Source organism: Netta rufina (assembly GCF_964035555.1).
Source record: "Netta rufina genome assembly, chromosome: 11".
Taxonomy (NCBI): Eukaryota; Metazoa; Chordata; class Aves; order Anseriformes; family Anatidae; genus Netta; species Netta rufina.
The window spans coordinates 2,165,669-2,183,982 of record NC_140134.1 but is presented as its reverse complement, the minus strand read 5'-3'; the positions used below and the strand labels follow the sequence as shown (position 1 = coordinate 2,183,982).

Genomic DNA, 18,314 nt, shown 5'->3' with positions numbered 1-18,314 from the left:
TTTTAAAAATTACTCCCATATGTAGCTTCCATAAAGAAATATTTTTTTCCTTAACAAAAAAGAAAATAAAACAACAACAAAAAGGGAAGAGGAACACCCTCACACATATTCTTCGCTTTCCAAATGATGACTGAATACTTTGGCACGTCCGTGCTGCAGACCCACTGTACATAACTTATCTGACCTCAGCAACACTTTTTGGAGTGTGTAAGTGAAAGAAAAGGGGAAGAAAAAAAAAAAAAAAAAGCAGCCCCACCTTTCTCTATTCACAAGGAAAGTCTTAGAACATTTTCAACACTGCTGGGATGGAAAGTTTATCCTTCCAAGATGTAGACATAACTGTTTTCAGCATTTCCTTTACCAGCACTTTGGATTACATCTACTACATGCTTTAATCTTTCTGATTTCAATGGGACCTGGATGGTCCCAGATTCTTCTGAGTGCTTTCCCCTGGTTTTAAAATACTAAAGTGGTATTTGGGTTTCAACCAATGTAAGCATTTTTCAAGACAGGGGAAGAGCTCAGGGAAATTTACTGGCAAGTGAGAGACAGGGAAAGAGAGTAAGTTTTGTTCATAAAAGGTGATACTCAGTTCTCCCATACATAGTCCATGTAAAATTAGTAACGGGCCTTGTGCAAGGAAATAAGCAAACTAAATTAGCAGTGTTCCTCGAGTTTATGGGTGAGCCCTGGAGTTGTCAGCTGAAATATGGTTCACAGGCTGTGATCTGTGTTTCAGTGGTTACAGATAGTCTGTTGGCTTTACTTCATGCCTCCTAGTCGATGTGGGCTTTTTATCTATAATATCTAGTCAAGGGCAGATGCCACTGATGCCCCTTACACATGCATCCTCTACCCTGCGCTATGCAGTCAGAGTGTTGCACAGACTCTGTTCACACTAGATTTGTCTGGAAGATGAATGAGTCCAACCCATCCACTTCTTGATTACACTCTGTACATGAATGTTGAGCTATAGACCAGTCATTCCTTTCTGATTCCTTGTTCTTATCCCCTACTGTCTTAAAAATTGTTATACTTCATCTTGGGTCATCTTTAACGTTGGAGGCTTTTTTATAGAGGTAGTTGTGTAGCATGTGGTTTTCACAAAGGACACAGGTGGGAGGACCCCATGCTTAGATTGCTAAACATTTGTTTGTGCTCAGGCCATGGTAACGCAGATAATAAAATTATCCTTTCCAGAAAGTGCCAAATAACAATAGATATGAAAATTAGTAATATTTGAAAATATTTTTCTTCTTTTTTGGAAATTTTGTATGTTTTTTAGTTATTTTAGAATTGGATTTCAGTATTCATAGGAACAACAAATAACAACATGTAATATTCCTAATCATCAACATTTGTCTGTAATTAATTGATTCTGGCTGACTTGCATAGGAAATCCTAAATATTTGCGGTTTTGTCAGGCCATATAAACTGTTGTGGCTTTGTATTTTATCCTAAAACACAAACATTAGAATGTTAGTATTTTTTCTGACCTGTTAATGCTTAGCATGCTAGTGATTACATTTATTCACACTTTCATTGGAAATAGATGTAAATGAATGTGAGGTGTTCCCTGGAGTCTGTACCAATGGGCAGTGTGTCAATACCTTGGGATCGTTTGTTTGCCAGTGCCCCAGTGGAATGACTTTAGATGCTTCTGGACGGACGTGTCTTGGTAAGTATTAATTCCATTTACAGGTCTACTAGGGAATAGCAAATCTATGTAATGAGAAAATAGATTTGTGCTGCATGTTTTCTTACAAATAAGGAAAATTATTTTTGTCCACATGTGTTATTTTCAGGTGGAATCAATCAAGGACATAAACTCTGTTCAACTGGAATATGAACAGATTCCAGTGGTAGTGTCTAAAGCCCATCACCATCTGCTGGCTGGTGAATGGCATAGATTTGGTTCCAAATTGTTCATCTGACAAATCCCTACAGCTCATCCATGCCCTCAGTACTCTTCATCATCAGTCCCACCGAGGTTGGAAGGGTGGTGTTGGGACCACTGTTGCCAGGACCAAGGCTTCTGATGAGAGCTGTGGTGTTGGTAGCCACAGTGTACGCATTAATGGGGAGTGCAACAGAATATCAAAGTTCTGTATGCAGTTCATACAAAGCACCTTCGTCCCTTTATAACAGTAAATGCCTAAGATTTGTCTCAGAATGAGGAATAGCTTGTATTGATTAAAGGTTTACCATACCTTACATAAGCTGAAATGCTTAAAACCCTTTTCTGAGCCTAAATGTATTTCAAGTGTTGAGCATCATTTTAGAGAAAACATTTAAACTTTATTCAGTTGTTAATTTTCAAATTTAATGTTCATATTTTGCTGTTAGGAGCTGTGCAGTGGGGTTGGTATGCCCCATGAATCCTCAAAAGCACAGAGCAAACTGTCTTGAGAAGGGATTCTGGAGATTCCTCTGCAGTGAACTAAATTTTCTTTTTCTCTCTCAACATATTGTTCAATTGGCCAACAGACATTCGCTTGGAGAGTTGCTACCTGCAGCATGAAGATGAGCAATGCACTTTACAAATACCAGGCCGACACCGAATGGATGCTTGCTGCTGTTCTGTGGGGGCAGCATGGGGCTTTGAGTGTGAGGAATGTCCTCTGAAGGGATCACCAGAATTTGAAGCTCTTTGTCCCAGAGGATCTGGATTCTCTACAAAGATAGAGATTACTGGGAAACCTTTTTCTAAAGGTATCTGATGTTCTTTGCTACCAAGTTCTGCTGCCTTTTCCTTTTTCTCTTGGTCAGTTCCTGGGGGTTTGAAAATTTCAGTGGTGGTTAGGCACTTCAGTTGCCTTAAGGCACATTTGCAAATCCCATTAGATTTCATGGAAAGTAAGGCCAGAATAAAACATAAGATCGTTTAGTCTGTGTCACAGACCATTAAATACTATATTATACTGCAGCCTCAAAATACTAAATCCCTGTCTCTACTAGAGAAGTTAAATTGTGCATGACCGTGCCTCCTGTGATGCATCTAATGGCATCTCTGGCTGATGGAATAGTTTTGAAAACTTGGCACCTCATAATACAAGAAACCAGAACTAACGGCGCAGTTAGCTTTGGACATATTCTAAGAGCAGAGTCTTTCTTACCTGCACAGGGTATGGGAACTTCAATTTTACAGTGGAGCAAGCAAGGGAGGATGAAAAATTTTGGTAATTTCTTGTGGACCCACTAGAAATTGAGAAAAATGTTTCCAGCATGATAACTTAAGTGAGCAGAATTGAATTTACTGTAAACTTAGTCTTGTTATGACTGTGCTTGGTAAACTACCAGCATTAGTGGGCATCACACAGTGACACCCTGGTGTCATGTGTTGAAAGCCATCTTTGCAGGGTTACCAGTGGGATTAAGCTAGATAATATCAGAAGCACAACTGAACGTGAATTTGTTTTTTAAAAGCCAGTTACCAAAACCTAAATATTTTGAAGTTTTAAAGGATAGGGAAATATATATGAATGATAATTGTTGTAAATAGTTTCAGTCTTAGCTTTATAAACATTTGCTAAGCCATTAATTATCCATAAAGAAGTGAGACATGCTGTTATTTATGCTCATATTTTCTGTGACTCATTAAAGACACATTTTTTCTCAGAAACTAGCAGATAGAACCACTAGCACTGGTTCTTTTGGAAGCTTCCTTTGCCCTTGTAGGTTTGATCCTCCATCCATTCAAATCAATGTCTCCTTCAGTGAGCTGCAATTAGATCCTGTAGGACAAAGGAAGGATAAGACAATACCCTTTTATGGCAAAAAGTGCTGTATGCAGTTCCACTACATAGTGTCTGTATTGGTGGTTAGGTGGAAGGCACTATCGGTTTATGTAGTGTGGCCAAGTTTCCCAAAAGGAGAGTTAATTATCACATGAAAGAATGATCTCTGAAGTCAATGTTGTTCTTTTGTGTGCAGTTCTTGTATGAAGGGATAATATCATATATCCTTATCATTAAATCCATACACAGGGAGCTAAGAAGAGTGAGAAATGTGGCTTTTTAAAGAGAATATATCATCAAGATCTTGCATGACCTGTCCCCTCTTTCTTGAGGACAAGAAGCATGAAGTCTATGCAGTGCTTGAATACCTTTGCACTGAACAGAGGTCTTCCTTAGCACCTTAGTTACACTCTAGATTCTGTGAAATAAAGGATACTTACCTCTCTGTAAAACTCTTCCAAAGTCTGTGTTAAAGATAATATATTTGCTTATGAATGCTTGTTATTACATTGAGGGAAGTGATGAAAGTTTGCGTGTATAAATTGCGGTTGGCTTCTTATTGCAGAATTTACATTTTTACTAATCTGTCCTTCTTGAAGTTTTTGGATGTTCTGCTAGCTCACTTGACAATCAAATGCCTAATCTGTTTCATTTTTAGATATCAATGAATGTAAAATGGTCCCCAGCCTTTGTACCCATGGAAAATGCAGAAACACCATTGGCAGTTTCAAGTGTAGATGTGATAGTGGATTTGCCCTTGATTCTGAAGAGAGGAACTGCACAGGTAAACTGCGTAGACATCTCTCATAACTTTGATTTGGAAAAGGAAAAGCTGGACTACTTTGAAAATACTGTGAATGTTTTTTTCTGTTACAGATATCGATGAATGCCGCATCTCTCCTGATCTTTGTGGTCAAGGGATCTGTGTCAATACTCCTGGGGACTTCGAATGTGAATGTTTTGAAGGCTATGAAAGTGGATTTATGATGATGAAAAACTGCATGGGTATGTTTTTAAATACCATAGATGTGCAGTAGTATTTTACATATGTTTTATTTTTGTGAAGCAATCAGGTTATTTTAAAGGCCTGATTGTGCCTTGATTTAGATCTCTCTCATTTTTGAGTCTTATTAAAGCTTGCTTTAATTTGGTTTCCACCACAAACATTAATTTCCTATTTCTGTAGGATGCCAAAGCATAAATGTGCAAGGGTCAGGATTTTAGGAGGTTAAATTTATCCCCACAATCTGTTGAGAGGGATACAATCCTCAACTCTGAAGTTAAAGCAGTTTTAAGGAATGACTAGCTGTAGCAAAGGCTCCAGCATCAATCTGGGCTGATGGAACTGGGAGTGGGAGAAGACTAAGGGGACAGATGGACTCGGTCAGGACAGAGGAAAGTTTCTTGGTCTGCAGTGATCACTTCCCCTGGTACGCATGTCAGTGAGGGGAGTAGGATGTGGCATACAGGGGCTGTGTGAGTACGGTGTGTGGAGCAGTCCCGTGCCTTGTTTTAACACGTGTTTTGGAACCCTGGGGAGAGTAGCATGGTCAGCACCTGGAAAGGCATTGGATGAGGAGATGCATAGGTATGCTCATGAGAGGAACAGTGCTGGGGCATTGTTAGGGCTGCTGCTGGGGCATTGCCAGGGCTGGTGCTTTGGCAGTGCTGATCCTGGTGGTGATGTTGTGTTGGGTCTGTCTGAGCTGGAGTCACCTTTTCCCTGCAGCAGCCCACACAGTGCTGTGCTCTGCACTTGTAGCTGGAACAGCACTGATATCACTCAAGTGTTGTGTCTATTGCTGCATAGTGCTGGCACGGCATCAGGACTCCTTCCAAGCCCCCAAGAGCCAGCAGGCTGGGGGTGGGCAAGTGATGGGGAGGGGACATTGCCAGGGCAGCTGACCTAAACCAACCAAAGGGATATTCCATAACACCTGATGCCACACTCACCAATAAAAAGGGGGGCTCTCGTGGGGGAGGGGGCTGTTCCTCCTGAACAACCACTACACGTTTTGAGGCCCTGCTTCCCAGTACGTGGCCGAACATTGCTTGTTGATGGGAAGTAGAGAATTTTTTTTTTTTTTCCCCTCTCCCTGTGCTTCCACACGGACTTATTGTTTCTTTTGTTTCTTTTTTTTTCTCCCCATTCCCTTTCCCTTTAATTAAACCTTTCTCATCTCAGACCTCGAGTTCTCTGTGTTGTATTTTCTCCCCCTACCTCTTTGAGGAGAAGGGGAGTGAGAGAGCGGTTGTGGTGGAGCTCGGCTGCCCGCCTGAGTAAAACCACCACAGATGTGCTTTCCCTTCTTCTCACAGACATCGATGAGTGTCAGCGCAACCCCCTTCTCTGCCGAGGTGGAACCTGCCTCAACACAGAGGGAAGTTTTCGGTGTGATTGTCCTCCAGGCCATCAGATATCACCAAATATTTCTGCATGTATAGGTGAGATATGGAGATAAAATTGATACTGTGCACAGATCTTTATACTAATCTTTTACTGTGCTAGCATGTATTATGTTTGCAATAGTTTCATTTCCATACAGACATAAAAATGTGTTTGTCTTTTTCTTTTGCAACAGACATTAATGAATGTGATCTAAGCACCAACTTGTGCCGAAACGGACATTGTGTCAACCTGATTGGAAAGTATCAGTGTTCTTGTAACCCTGGATATCAGTCTACACCTGACAAGTTACACTGTGTTGGTAAGGACAAAGCCTACACAAGATGCCTAGTGAGTAGGGAAGATTCTTTTCCTTCCTGGTTTGCCTGACATTCTTCCTAATGCCTGTATTTGCAAACGCTTGTATCTTCGAGGAGCATGCAAAAGCAAGTGTAGAGGCTGGATTGATGCTGTTCTGGAAAACTAACTCCAAGTATGTCTGTGAAATGTGTTTTAAAGTAAAAGATACTGTGGGTATTAACTGTAATTTTCTCCATTTTAGATATTGACGAGTGCAGCATAATGAATGGTGGCTGTGAGAACTTCTGTACAAACTCCGAGGGCAGCTATGAATGTAGCTGTAAACAAGGCTTTGCACTCATGCCAGACCACAGGACGTGTACTGGTAAGGGAGATTTTTGGAACTCTTCAGCTGAAATGGTTGATTTCAGTATTTTAAAAATGTAACTTCTTCTTAATATTAATATTTGGTAGCAAAAGGCAGTGATATTTTAGTAGCAGATAAATTTTCTCCCTTAAGGTATAATAGGTCCAAATCCAAAATGTGTTGAAGTTAATGGAAAGAATCATCATAAACATATGTCAGAATGCCATACGTGTATACCATATGATTATATTGGAGAACAAATAGAGATGCAGTGTTGTCTGCTTTTAAACAACCAAAAAAAAATAAATAATCCTATTTTTAGTTCTTCGTTTAGTGAAATGCAAGTGTCCTGCATTCATTCAAAACGGAATGACTTTCAGCCAAACTGAAATTTGAATAGTGCAAATCTTTCTTAGGAAACATTGCTCTTGCACTCTAAACAGAGTTTGTGAGAAAATTGTCATCAGATCTCTGTAATGGTTGGGTGTTCTCCTTTGGGATTCTGGTAGTCATAATCCCAGTATGTGGATTGTACTCAGTGATTTCCACATAGGTTAGTGGAAAGATAATTATTCTCTGCTCTTTTCTTATTTCTTCCTGCACAACCACTGAACTGCTGAGGCATGTGAATATTTGCCAGCTGTTTGCCAATTCCATCCAAGAACTTGAAGAGCATCAGAAATATAGCAGGGTTAATCCCTTGGAATAGAATTGCCTTTATAGTAGAACAAATTGAGAGTTTTCTATGCTAAATTAGTAGAGAGGACTCACATTTAGAATTGGTAAATATTTATGGACCTCTGAACAAGATCTCATTTACCCTGAGGCCATTCACTACCATTCCAAAGGATAAAAGAGCCTTAAAGCATGGTTCAATTCAGCTTGCCCCCCATTGAAAGATTACACTGTCACAATGCTGTGAAGTAGCCAATCTTCATCAAGCATCTGACCCTTTTACAAAGACAGAAGTCAACTAGAAAAGTGCAAATTTGACCCTGAAATTAAATATTTCAAAACCTCAAATACTTAAATTAGAAATGTTTTACTTTAGTGAGCAGGGATAGGTCAAGTTTCTTGTGAAGGCAAGTACATGCAAAAACTTGCCAACAGTGCTGTTTTGGGCACTTTTTGAATGCAAAAATAAAAACCATTTGATCAAAATTGTGACTCAACCAGAATCTAAACCTGACAGGATTAGCAGATACATGAGAGGGAGGGGAGGAGCAGGGGGTCTGTTGTCCACTTTTGTGTTTTCATCTTGGCTTGACTTGGGTACAAATAACACAAGTGCATATTCAGGCAGTCTTAGGGATTTCAAGTCTGATGGCTAGCAACAGTTCTCCTCTGTTTTAGCCCTTCTTGCCCTTAGCCAGAGGAATCTCTAAAACCAAGAACAGAGCGGATTGTTTAGAGCATCTTCCTGCCTATTAAACAAAAACCTTTGGAATAGAAAACTATCATCTTTCCCTTCTCAGGTTTAAAAAGGGAAGGAGCAATTGTCCTTGCTGTGTGGAGGGCATGGGTTCTCAATGTCTTTGACCACTCAAGCATAAAAAAGTCCTTAGAGGTTTGTAGTCAGATCTGGGTGAGGAACCATCTGATCTTAGTTAATTTTTGCATATTTATATCCAGCCTTGACTCTGAAAAATAAAATTTCATTTACAGGACAGCCATTAATTTCATTACAGGACAGCTAGCTATTCATTTTCATATTCTCCCCTAAGAAAGACTTGGATGCAATAACTAATGTGTAAGGAGGTTTCCATAAGTATGCTGATTTCTCTAGGCCTATCCATGTACTTAACACAAAATACCATACTGAATAGATGCCTCACACTCCAACAAATGACTGCAGCTTTGGGGAGCTACTGATGTCATGCTAGAACAGGTTGCTATCCCAAATCTAAAAGATAATTTATATCCTCACTTCAAAAACCATTTGATATTATTATAATTCTATGTTTATAGAGGAACTCTGGTATTTCCTGCATCTGTATTAGTTTTTTTTTAAATATAAAATATGAGAATGAATGTAATTCCATTAAGGAATATTGCCAATAGGTGGGATTTGAAGGATGACATACCAGATTTTTGTTATTATTACAGATCTATGTGAGCATATCCAGGAAAGATTGTAGATACAATTAATTGTGAACACAAATAACAGTGATCAAATTTTAGTCGGATGCTTTTTCCTACAGTCTGTGTAGAAAGATATCAGCTATGTCTGCACATGTGTCATGTACAGATAGCAGAAATACTAGAGACTTTTGGATATCTAGTCAAACTCTACCCAAGAAAATACCCAGACCACCTTCACCATGCTTTTAGTATCTGAAAATGCTGCATTCTTCTTATGAAGTTAATTACATATATAAGTGTATGGTGAATATTCAAAGTCTGCATGCTGAAATTTTGACTTCTACCCAAACTTAGTGACAAATAAGAAAAAAATTTTTTTTTTGCAACATATTCTACTTTTTGCACATAATGACTGATTGTACTGTGTTGTATGTTTGTGCAAGGTACATGATTTAGTAGCATTTTGACCTAAGTATGTGAAACACCTATTTTACATTTTCAGTTTGCTCTCTGTGTGAACATGTCTTTTAATTTTAACATCATACAGAGCTAGAAGCTATTATGGAATATATTTCTTGATAATTGAGCTATTGAGAATGCTGTTCAGTTCAGTAGTAGGTCAGATTTGAATTGGTGAGGTTATGCATAAATAATCAGCTCAGTTAGGAGAAACAACAGGTTCTTTGTCAGATGATTTTCCCCCAACTGTGAAATCAGTACAGTGACAGGTTAATAAATAAAGCTCTTCATTTCTGTCATTATCCCAATTTATAGAGCTTAATTTTGCATGTTAATTCAAATTTCATTCCAAATTAACATTTCCAGGCTAATGTCCATGCCAATGTTATTTGCTCATTAAGATGAACAAGGGTGAGTCAGCCTTCTTCCTTGCAGAAGCTGTGTGTATCCACACAAACATTCGCTGCTAGAAATACAGAAGAATAATGAACATAATATTTTTAGTTAAAGTGCGTTCATTTTCTGCAGCTGCATAATTACTGCAATCCACAATAGACCAGTCTGATAATGAGTTACACCCTTGTTCTCAGAAGGGGGTTCCTGAATCTTGTCCTTTTTGTGCTGACTTTTTTCCCATGGAATCACTAAGCAGAGTTTCTGATTTTTATCCTTGCTGGTCTATGTTGGTGCTGATACAGGGAAATTCTAGGGATTTTTACAAGAAACAATAACGTAACCCCAGGGAATTTGAAAGATTCCAGACCTTAGCATGGCTGCAATAATATAATAAAGTGTCCGCTTCTGCAGTTGCCCCAAATCGGTGATGGCCGATTCATGAATTGAAAAAGCATCTTATATGCTGGAGAATGTAAGTATGTGTCTGAGTTAGCCAGTCTGCTGAAATGCTAAAACAAACAAACAAAAAAACAAACCAGCCCACAAAAAAACCCACCCCACCCAAAAACCACCATAAAATCTCTTAGTGACATAAATGTATGTGCTATAATTATTCACATCATGAGCTTGACTGGATCAAGTCACTGTATTTGAATTTGGAGCTTCCATTGACTTCAACAATGATGGATGGTATCTAAAAAGATACAATTATATGTGGCCATGCGGTGTGACAAAGGTTCTGTATTTTTTTCTTAGTGACTTTTTTTACCTACAAAGCTGGTTCCTGCTCCTGTTGGAGCAAGAGTGGAATGTTTTCCACAGACTTTACCAGGAGATGGCGAGTTTAATCATCAAGACAGTTTTGCAATATACTGTTCAAGGATTCAATCTTGAGTGTGATTACCAATGTTTGCTTGCTGTGGTTACGGTTAGTTCCACTGCATATAGATAACATATCTAAAGCATATGATTTTTCCCTGTAGATATTGACGAGTGTGAAGACAATCCTAACATCTGTGATGGAGGCCAGTGCACAAACATCCCAGGAGAATACAGGTGTCTTTGCTATGATGGATTCATGGCATCAGAGGACATGAAGACTTGTGTAGGTAAGTGAAAATATATCTTTTCCTTTTTGCTTTAACTAAGGAAAAAAATATTCATTAAGGCACTATTTCCAAGTAGGTAGACAATGGTATTTAAAAGGTATTGCTCTTATGCTGCAATTTTGGCCACCTGACCACAGGAATAGTCCTAGTGCACAAGCTATGTTTACCAAACGCAGATGTAATTTCTGTGTGTTCCAGTATACCCCCAGATCAAGTTGGGATGCAGACGTGGTGATCTATAATAGTGTATCTCTGGGTCCTCTTCCAATAAGCTCTTATGCAGCTCAGATCAAAGAGGGCTTATAGAAAGGAACTGCTGATGGGTGACACTGGAAAATTTCTGGCCAGGTAAATCATCAGTGCTGATTAAACTTGTCACTAAACCAAACTGTGTGCAAGTACTGTGCTTTGGTAGAACAAAGTCAGGAAACAGTTTGAATCCGGAACAAATTTTCACATGTAAATTAAAAATCTGGAGAATATTTGAGAACTGTTTGAGCAAAACTAGATAGTGTCTGTGTGTGTATGCATATATAACTATACAGACACATGCATACATATACATAGAAAGCTTCAATAAATAGTCATAGTCATTCTTTGGACAATACTGCTGGTTTTGAGTCTTTAAGGAACCATATCTCAGAGATTTTGCTAGTTACTTTCTAAGAATTTTATTTAATAAATCTTAAATTATGTGGTGGTTGTTTGTTTTTTTTTAGATGTTAATGAGTGTGATCTGCATCCAAACATTTGTCTGAGTGGAACCTGTGAGAACACAAAAGGCTCATTTATCTGTCATTGTGATATGGGATATTCAGGCAAGAAAGGCACAACTGGTTGCACAGGTATGTTACAAAGTTAATAGTTAATCTTCAGTTGAACTTGTGATTCTGTATGCCTTTTTAGTTTTTCTAGTGTTCAAAACCTCCTCACTGTGATTCTTTTCACTCGTGTTAAATATTGTAATCCTTACCCAAACTTGCTTCCATTCTGTGGCACAACCTTCAGCTTAATGCAGCTTCTGCTGAAATGAGTGATAAAATATGCACTGGGAGCAAAATTGGGCTTACTGTATCGTTGTTAGTCTAAGAGAACAGAAAATGCCATTGGCTGTAATCTGACAGACTGTTGAGGGCCACAGTGGTTTAGGATTAGTTAATTGTATGCTGTGCATGCAAATAACGGGTCTTGTTTCCAAGTGTTATTTTGGCAAACATAATGGCTTGAAATATGTGCTAAAATATATTCTCAGTTCTTGCAAAGTGGCAACAATACACCTACCCAACTACATTATATCAGCAAAATCAGAATTTGCATTAGTTCATATATTGCAAGCTAACAGAAATGAGGTTCAAATATACAGACTTAAAGGGCATGATCCTAATGCTGTTGTCTCAAGCCAAGGTGTTGAGAATCTTAGGCTTTGCCCAAAATATGAAAGCAAACATATGTTTAATATAATTTTTGATGTAGACTTAAGGTAAACACATTTTTGGCAATGTTTTTGAGACTTTTATTCTTTGTCTGCTCTTATTGTACTGAGTTATTAATATACTGTAAGTGCCCCAAATATATGAGGCTGGTTTTTAACAGCTCTCATAGAACAATCTGAGAACTTAAGTTGTACTTTGCATATTGGATTGCGGACGAATAGTTATGCATTAGTAACAGCTGCCTTTGACTTACATATGAACTGATCTAAATCCAAGAAAACTCTAATTGTACCCTGTAGACCAATATTTCATTGTTCTTTGTTTCTGTCCTAAATTATGTAAATATCTTCAGTTCTCTAGACCTGAAATCCCTCATGCTGATCAGTTAGACATGGTACAGCTATCACACCGTGTAATGAGTGACAGTAAGGAGCTGTCAGGGAAGATGAAACGACTAGTAGAAGGGAAAAGGCAGAGAAAGGTCCTGGAGGCAAGGGAGGAATCTGAGGTATGGCTTCTGGGGAAGTGCCTGGAAACAGACACCATTTTGGCAGCATGTGACACAAGGTAGTGGCAATTGTCCCAATAAATACTCTTTTGTTAACAGAGGCGGGGAAATCCCTGCCTCCTGGTTCCAGCCAAGCCCAGCCCTCTGGATGGATGCTATCTGCCATGTAGGCTCTTCTCACCGCCTCAAATGTACTTACCTTTCTCTCAGCCTGTTCTTTCTTTATCCTGGCTATGTGTCAGTGTCCCAGGGAGGACGCTACTCACCAGGACACCTAACTTACAGCAGATGCTATAGAAACCCTCTGTGATTTGAAAGAGGCCAGTGGCCTAAGGAACAAAATGATGTAGTATCAGTTGTGCTGGTACAGCTGTGATGGGACCATACTCAACTCACCAAAATTGTTTGGATTTAAGTAAGTCTTCGGGGAAGGGAGAAAGCAGAGCAGGACCTTCATAGCCTGGTTTCATGATGAGGAGACTGTTTGTAGGAACCAAAGCATAGGAAACAGGTCCCATTGTGCAGATTCTCACATTCTGACAGAAAAAGTCTGATTTACTGGTGGAGTCTTTTGAATTCCACACCTCATGCTTGCATAGCCTAAGTGCCAGAGCTGAATTTTCTAGACCCAGGTACTAAAACCCATGAGAGCATCTTTCAAGACTTCTTCAGTAGGGACCCTACTAACAGCACCTTGACACAAGGGCCCGATTCTTGTCATGCAGACAGTTCAAAAGCATTCACAGTAATTAGGAACTCCCGTGGAAAAAAATTACAAAAATGTGTACAATACTTTGAATGGGAGGTTCTTTGTTTCATGAGAACAATTAAATAACGTCCTCTGGGTTCCATTACAGTTTTGTCTAAATATTTCAGCTCCCTTGTCATTACTGATTGTTTCCATTTTAACAAATAAACATGTATTTCACCAATCATGTAACAGTATTCAGAATCCACCCACTGACTTGCATTCCCATCCCACACAGATGTTAGCCTCCCCTTCCCCTCCTCCCCCCTGCCTTGGTTCTCAGTAGAATGTGTACAGAGCTTAGTAACAAAAATAAAATTAAAAATGTTTTATACACAAATATACACTGTGAATGCAGGTTTCTGAGGCAAAATGTTACAAATGATGTAATTTCCATTCACAAAGCAAACTGTGGCAAGACTGACCAAGAGCAGTTCATTTTAGATTTTTCTAGGCAAGTAGTGGTTCATAGCCACTAGAGGAAAGATTGCAAAGCTTTCCCCTATCTCTGTTCCAGATTGCTGAGCTTTATAACAAATTTATCTGCTTTTTCTCTCAATAAAGTATTCATGTATTTGCGCAGAGATGGAATCCTGTATTGGCACTTGCATTTGGAGATTCATCGGTGCTTTGGATGCAGTATTTCACTGTTGATGCAGAGCCTCAGCTTTACTTGCTCTGATACCTTCTTAGAGGAACAAATTCTTCTCTGACTCTCTTACACCCATCCTGGCTAGTTATGGCTGTGTGCTCCTGGTGAAGCTGTGCTTGGACAGGGTTAGGCTTCTCTTCACAAAGTCAAACTGCGTGAGGTGACCCTGGGGCAGAAGTCACCTGAGATGGTCAGCAGATAAAAAGTAGTGCTCAAATGGTCTAGGCTTCTCCACAGCAAGCTTGGGGAATTGGAGGACTGGGGCCAGTTTCTGCTTGCTGACTTTGTGAGGGCCACTCTGTTTGGAGAAAGGCTGGTGGAAGGTGTTCAGCCATGGCCTTTGGGCGAGATTAGAGGGTTTGGTCCTGAATGCTACTTGCTGTCACTCAGTAGTGATGATATTAACAGCTAAAGGAGAAGTGTGTGCATGCTGTTAAATACTTGCATGGCTGAGAATAACACAGCTAGAAAGAGAAAGACAACTGATACTGTGAAAGGAAGAGGTGAGCCTTGTCATTTGCCCTCAGAAGTAGGTCCATAACACTTTGTGGCGTGTACAATCTGTTTTGACTTTCTCTCCCCTGCCTTTGGCTTCTGGCCATTAATAATACATTGTGCTTCAGTCTGATGGCACAAGAGAATTGTGGTATCAGTGAAACAAATACATTTCCCGTTATGAATTTGGGAGCTGGCTGTGTCAGGCCAAATACCAAAAGATAATAATATTATGAGGTTACCCGCCAAATGGGAGTATTACAGAAGGAGTGCATTGTGAGTAGGTGCCTGTCCATCAACAACATGCTGTACCCCGGGCTGATGATGTAAGGATCAATAGCAGGCTAGACCTGGCCCATGGGAAAAAACTCCAGGAGGGGCTTACACTGCAGTATGCGAAACAGAATCCGAGAGTGAATCCCAAAGAAGAAAACAGTTACACCAAGTACAGAGCTCAGACTAAGGGAATTTTTCCATATATATTTCCACTCATATGTTGAAACGAGTGCTAAGTTGAAATAGAAGACAGAAGTCACTGTCTTCTCCCTTCTGAGAAGCATTCCTTCTTAATAGCTCCTTTTCCTCACCTGATTACATGGGCAGCATCCCAGGAGGAGGAAATGCCTTGTGACTTCCACCAGACGACCGGTCTGGTGGGAATCAGTGCCAGGCTCGAAATACCAGTGGAACGTCAGTGCAATAAAATGCACAAATTATATATATATATATATATATATATTTATATATATATATAAAAAGTGCCAAAAATTAAAAAAAAAAAAAGTCAGAAAATGCTTGAGGGATTTGCATTATTCTTGAAAAACTGTACTAATTTATAGGTGAAGACTGAATTAAATTCACGCTTTGCTAAGAGTCTTTATAGACTATTGAATCCCCAGCGAAACTTAACAGTAAATGTACATGGCATACTTTGATGCTTTCATGCCCTGTGATGGATATATGAATTGTCATGGGTTAGTGTTTCTTTGTTCAAATGCAGAGATTCCTCTGCATTTGGATGTTTCCAGAGTATAGGCAAGAATAAAGTGACTTCTCCCTGTGCTTCTCTCTGGCTGATTTTTAATGATGCACTTATAAACTGCGTGGTGACTCTGTGCAGGTGCTGGCTAGCTGTTTCTTGCATTTGGCTGACATGTTTGCAGGCATAGTGCCAACACAACAGGTATATGTGAGGCATATATTTTTGCTGTACATTCACAGCCCTAAATACTTGTGTCTCTTTGATCAGTGAGAGAGATGCTTTATTAATTGCCAAGGACTTGAGGGAAAAAAAACATTGGTCCAGAGAACTGAAAGAGCCAACAAAATAGGGTGACTGACTTTTTTTTTTCCCCATAGTGCTTGGGATTGTTATGATGTCAGATCTGCATTTTATTTATCATGCATATTCTCATCTGTTGTAGCAGACAACTCCCTTAGTATTAATGGGAGTTGTGCAATTACAGAGCTGAGAGCATGTGTACAGCAGGACTGGGACACAGTGGGACCAGCTGAGGATGCAGTGTCAGTCTTGGATTGGAATGTCTTTATTTTCCTTGGCTTGTCACAGACTCATACTGGAGGCAGAAAGAGAAGGTTGATATAAATCAGTGACTCACTCCTTTACTCTTTAATGAAAATCCCACTGAAGTCAATGGGAATAGGCCATCATTCTGTGAAACATTGACTTGAGCAGCATTCTCCTGTGTGCTCTTTGGGTCGTGATACCTTTACTCAGTCTGAGTAATGCCTTGCTCTTCAAACAATTGCATGAAAATAGTTGGAGCTATTTGAAGAGTGTAGTACTGTTTGTACTGCCATGCAGACAGCACAATCTGGACTCTTTTATTAAAGATATTTATGTTGAATTAATTTTCCCCTACAGAGCTCAACTTCTCCTTTTTGATTCATTCTGTGAAGTCATAATTCAGTACTTATGGTAACATAAATCCATGTTAAGCTCCAGTATAAGCAGGCATAAATTCCATTGATTTCACTGCCCCATTTACACAGGACCCTGTTTGGTCTGAGATCTCTGCCTTGGAAATAATTGCAGTGCAATAAATTTAGGCTTATACCTCAGCTGTGCAGTGAAAGGAGAGAATAGGGATTACAACAAAGCAATGTGTAAGTTAAATGCAGATAGCTTTGAAAATAAGTACAATTTGGGAAGAAGCTGGTAAAGGAATTTTATACGCCTCAATGAGCTTTCATCTAAGTATGTGAAAGCTTTTCCATGCATCAATGAAATAAGCCCAGCAACATCACTGTGAAGGTAGATGGCATTAGAAAATGTATTTTGCATTCCCTATTTGATATTTACCCAGGTAAAAAGTAGTGAAATCTATTATTTATTTGTTTATTTATTGGTGGATAAAAGCTGAAAAGGATTTTAAGATTTTGATCAAAGCAAGTAGAATGGCATTTTGGTGGATGATATCTGATAAAGTTGATCCCATTATGAATACCCCTGTTTGGATATAGATTTGTGCTCACAACTTTCATCCTGCAGAAGATTCCAATCTCTTTAGTGTTTGTGGCAAATAGCTGATGGGGGAACAGGATGGCTGGCACCGGGGAAGGTGCTCAGCTCACAAGCTGTGAGAAAGTGCAGCAATTGCTTTCTCTTCCACTGGGAGATACTAATGGGGTGCAAACTCTTAGTGGGCCAGCACAAAATGAGATGGAGTCCACAGTCAGTTTATGCAGAACTAAAAATTGCTTTTAGATTGCCTTAAAATTGAGCCTGAACATGACTTCATTGCGGTGGAGCTGTTGCATGCAAGTTTCTGTTTGTGTTTGCTGGTGGTTTAGAAGAATTCTTGGCAGAAATATCTCAACTGATGATGGTCTTTGTGTTGTTTTGTTGTGCTCCAGAGGGTATAAGGAAGATATTGGTTGTTTCAAAGCATCAAATAATCAAATACAGGACAATCTTAATGCTGGCTAAAGTCTAACAGTTTGGTTTTAAAAAATCACATGAAGGTTAAAATATAGAGTGTTTGCCTCAGCTTTTTTATGTCAATGTATACTGTAACTGACCTCTAGAAATTCCTTTTAGTCTTTCCCTTCAGTCCAAGCCAAAATTAGTTTGTTTGTTTTTTGTTTGTTTTTTTTTTTTGTTGTTTTTTTTTTTTTTCCTGACCACCCTTAAGATTTTTAACAGACACTAGTTTCCTGTTTAGGGTGATGTTATCTTCACATGAGTTTCTGCACATACTGAAGGCAAATATTCTTTGAGATCATCTGCACCCTTCCCCTCCCTCCCCTCCCCCCCCCCCTTAAGTTCTAAAAAGTAAGTGTCCATTTGCATGTTTTCAGGCTTTTGTGGTGCCGTCTGCCTTCATTAACAGTAAATTCCAGCTGCCAGACTTAGATCTGTATCTGGACTTCAGTATTTAGATTGTGAGGATACTCACGTCTGGAGTTTTGATTCAGAGCAATGCCTCATTTAGAAAAACTCAGAAAAACAAGACTGGATGCAATTTCACTACAGAGTTATAAAAAAAAAATAATAATCTTGAGTCAAGAATTTAGTTGTAGGATGCAAGACATTTGTTATCTACTTCTCAGAGTTGCCTGTAGCCTTTGTGAAAAGGCAGGGTATATGTACAGGTTATACAGAAAGGACGTAGAGCCTTA

The 18,314-nt window shown here is 39.2% G+C and overlaps 1 protein-coding gene across 2 annotated transcripts in view; it reads left to right on the top strand.

Moving 5' to 3' along the window:
* FBN1 (fibrillin 1) overlaps positions 1–18,314 on the top strand; it is a gene marked incomplete at its 5' end in the record, with an annotated part of 158,196 nt that overhangs the window by 96,889 nt on the left and 42,993 nt on the right. For both annotated transcript variants that reach the window (XM_084293696.1, XM_084293695.1), the window contains 9 exons: positions 1,553–1,678; positions 2,488–2,712; positions 4,396–4,521; positions 4,614–4,742; positions 6,057–6,182; positions 6,320–6,445; positions 6,686–6,808; positions 10,711–10,836; positions 11,556–11,681. In XM_084293696.1, coding sequence (XP_084149822.1) covers positions 1,553–1,678; positions 2,488–2,712; positions 4,396–4,521; positions 4,614–4,742; positions 6,057–6,182; positions 6,320–6,445; positions 6,686–6,808; positions 10,711–10,836; positions 11,556–11,681 — 1,233 coding nt within the window. The remainder of the gene's footprint in view (positions 1–1,552; positions 1,679–2,487; positions 2,713–4,395; positions 4,522–4,613; positions 4,743–6,056; positions 6,183–6,319; positions 6,446–6,685; positions 6,809–10,710; positions 10,837–11,555; positions 11,682–18,314) is intronic.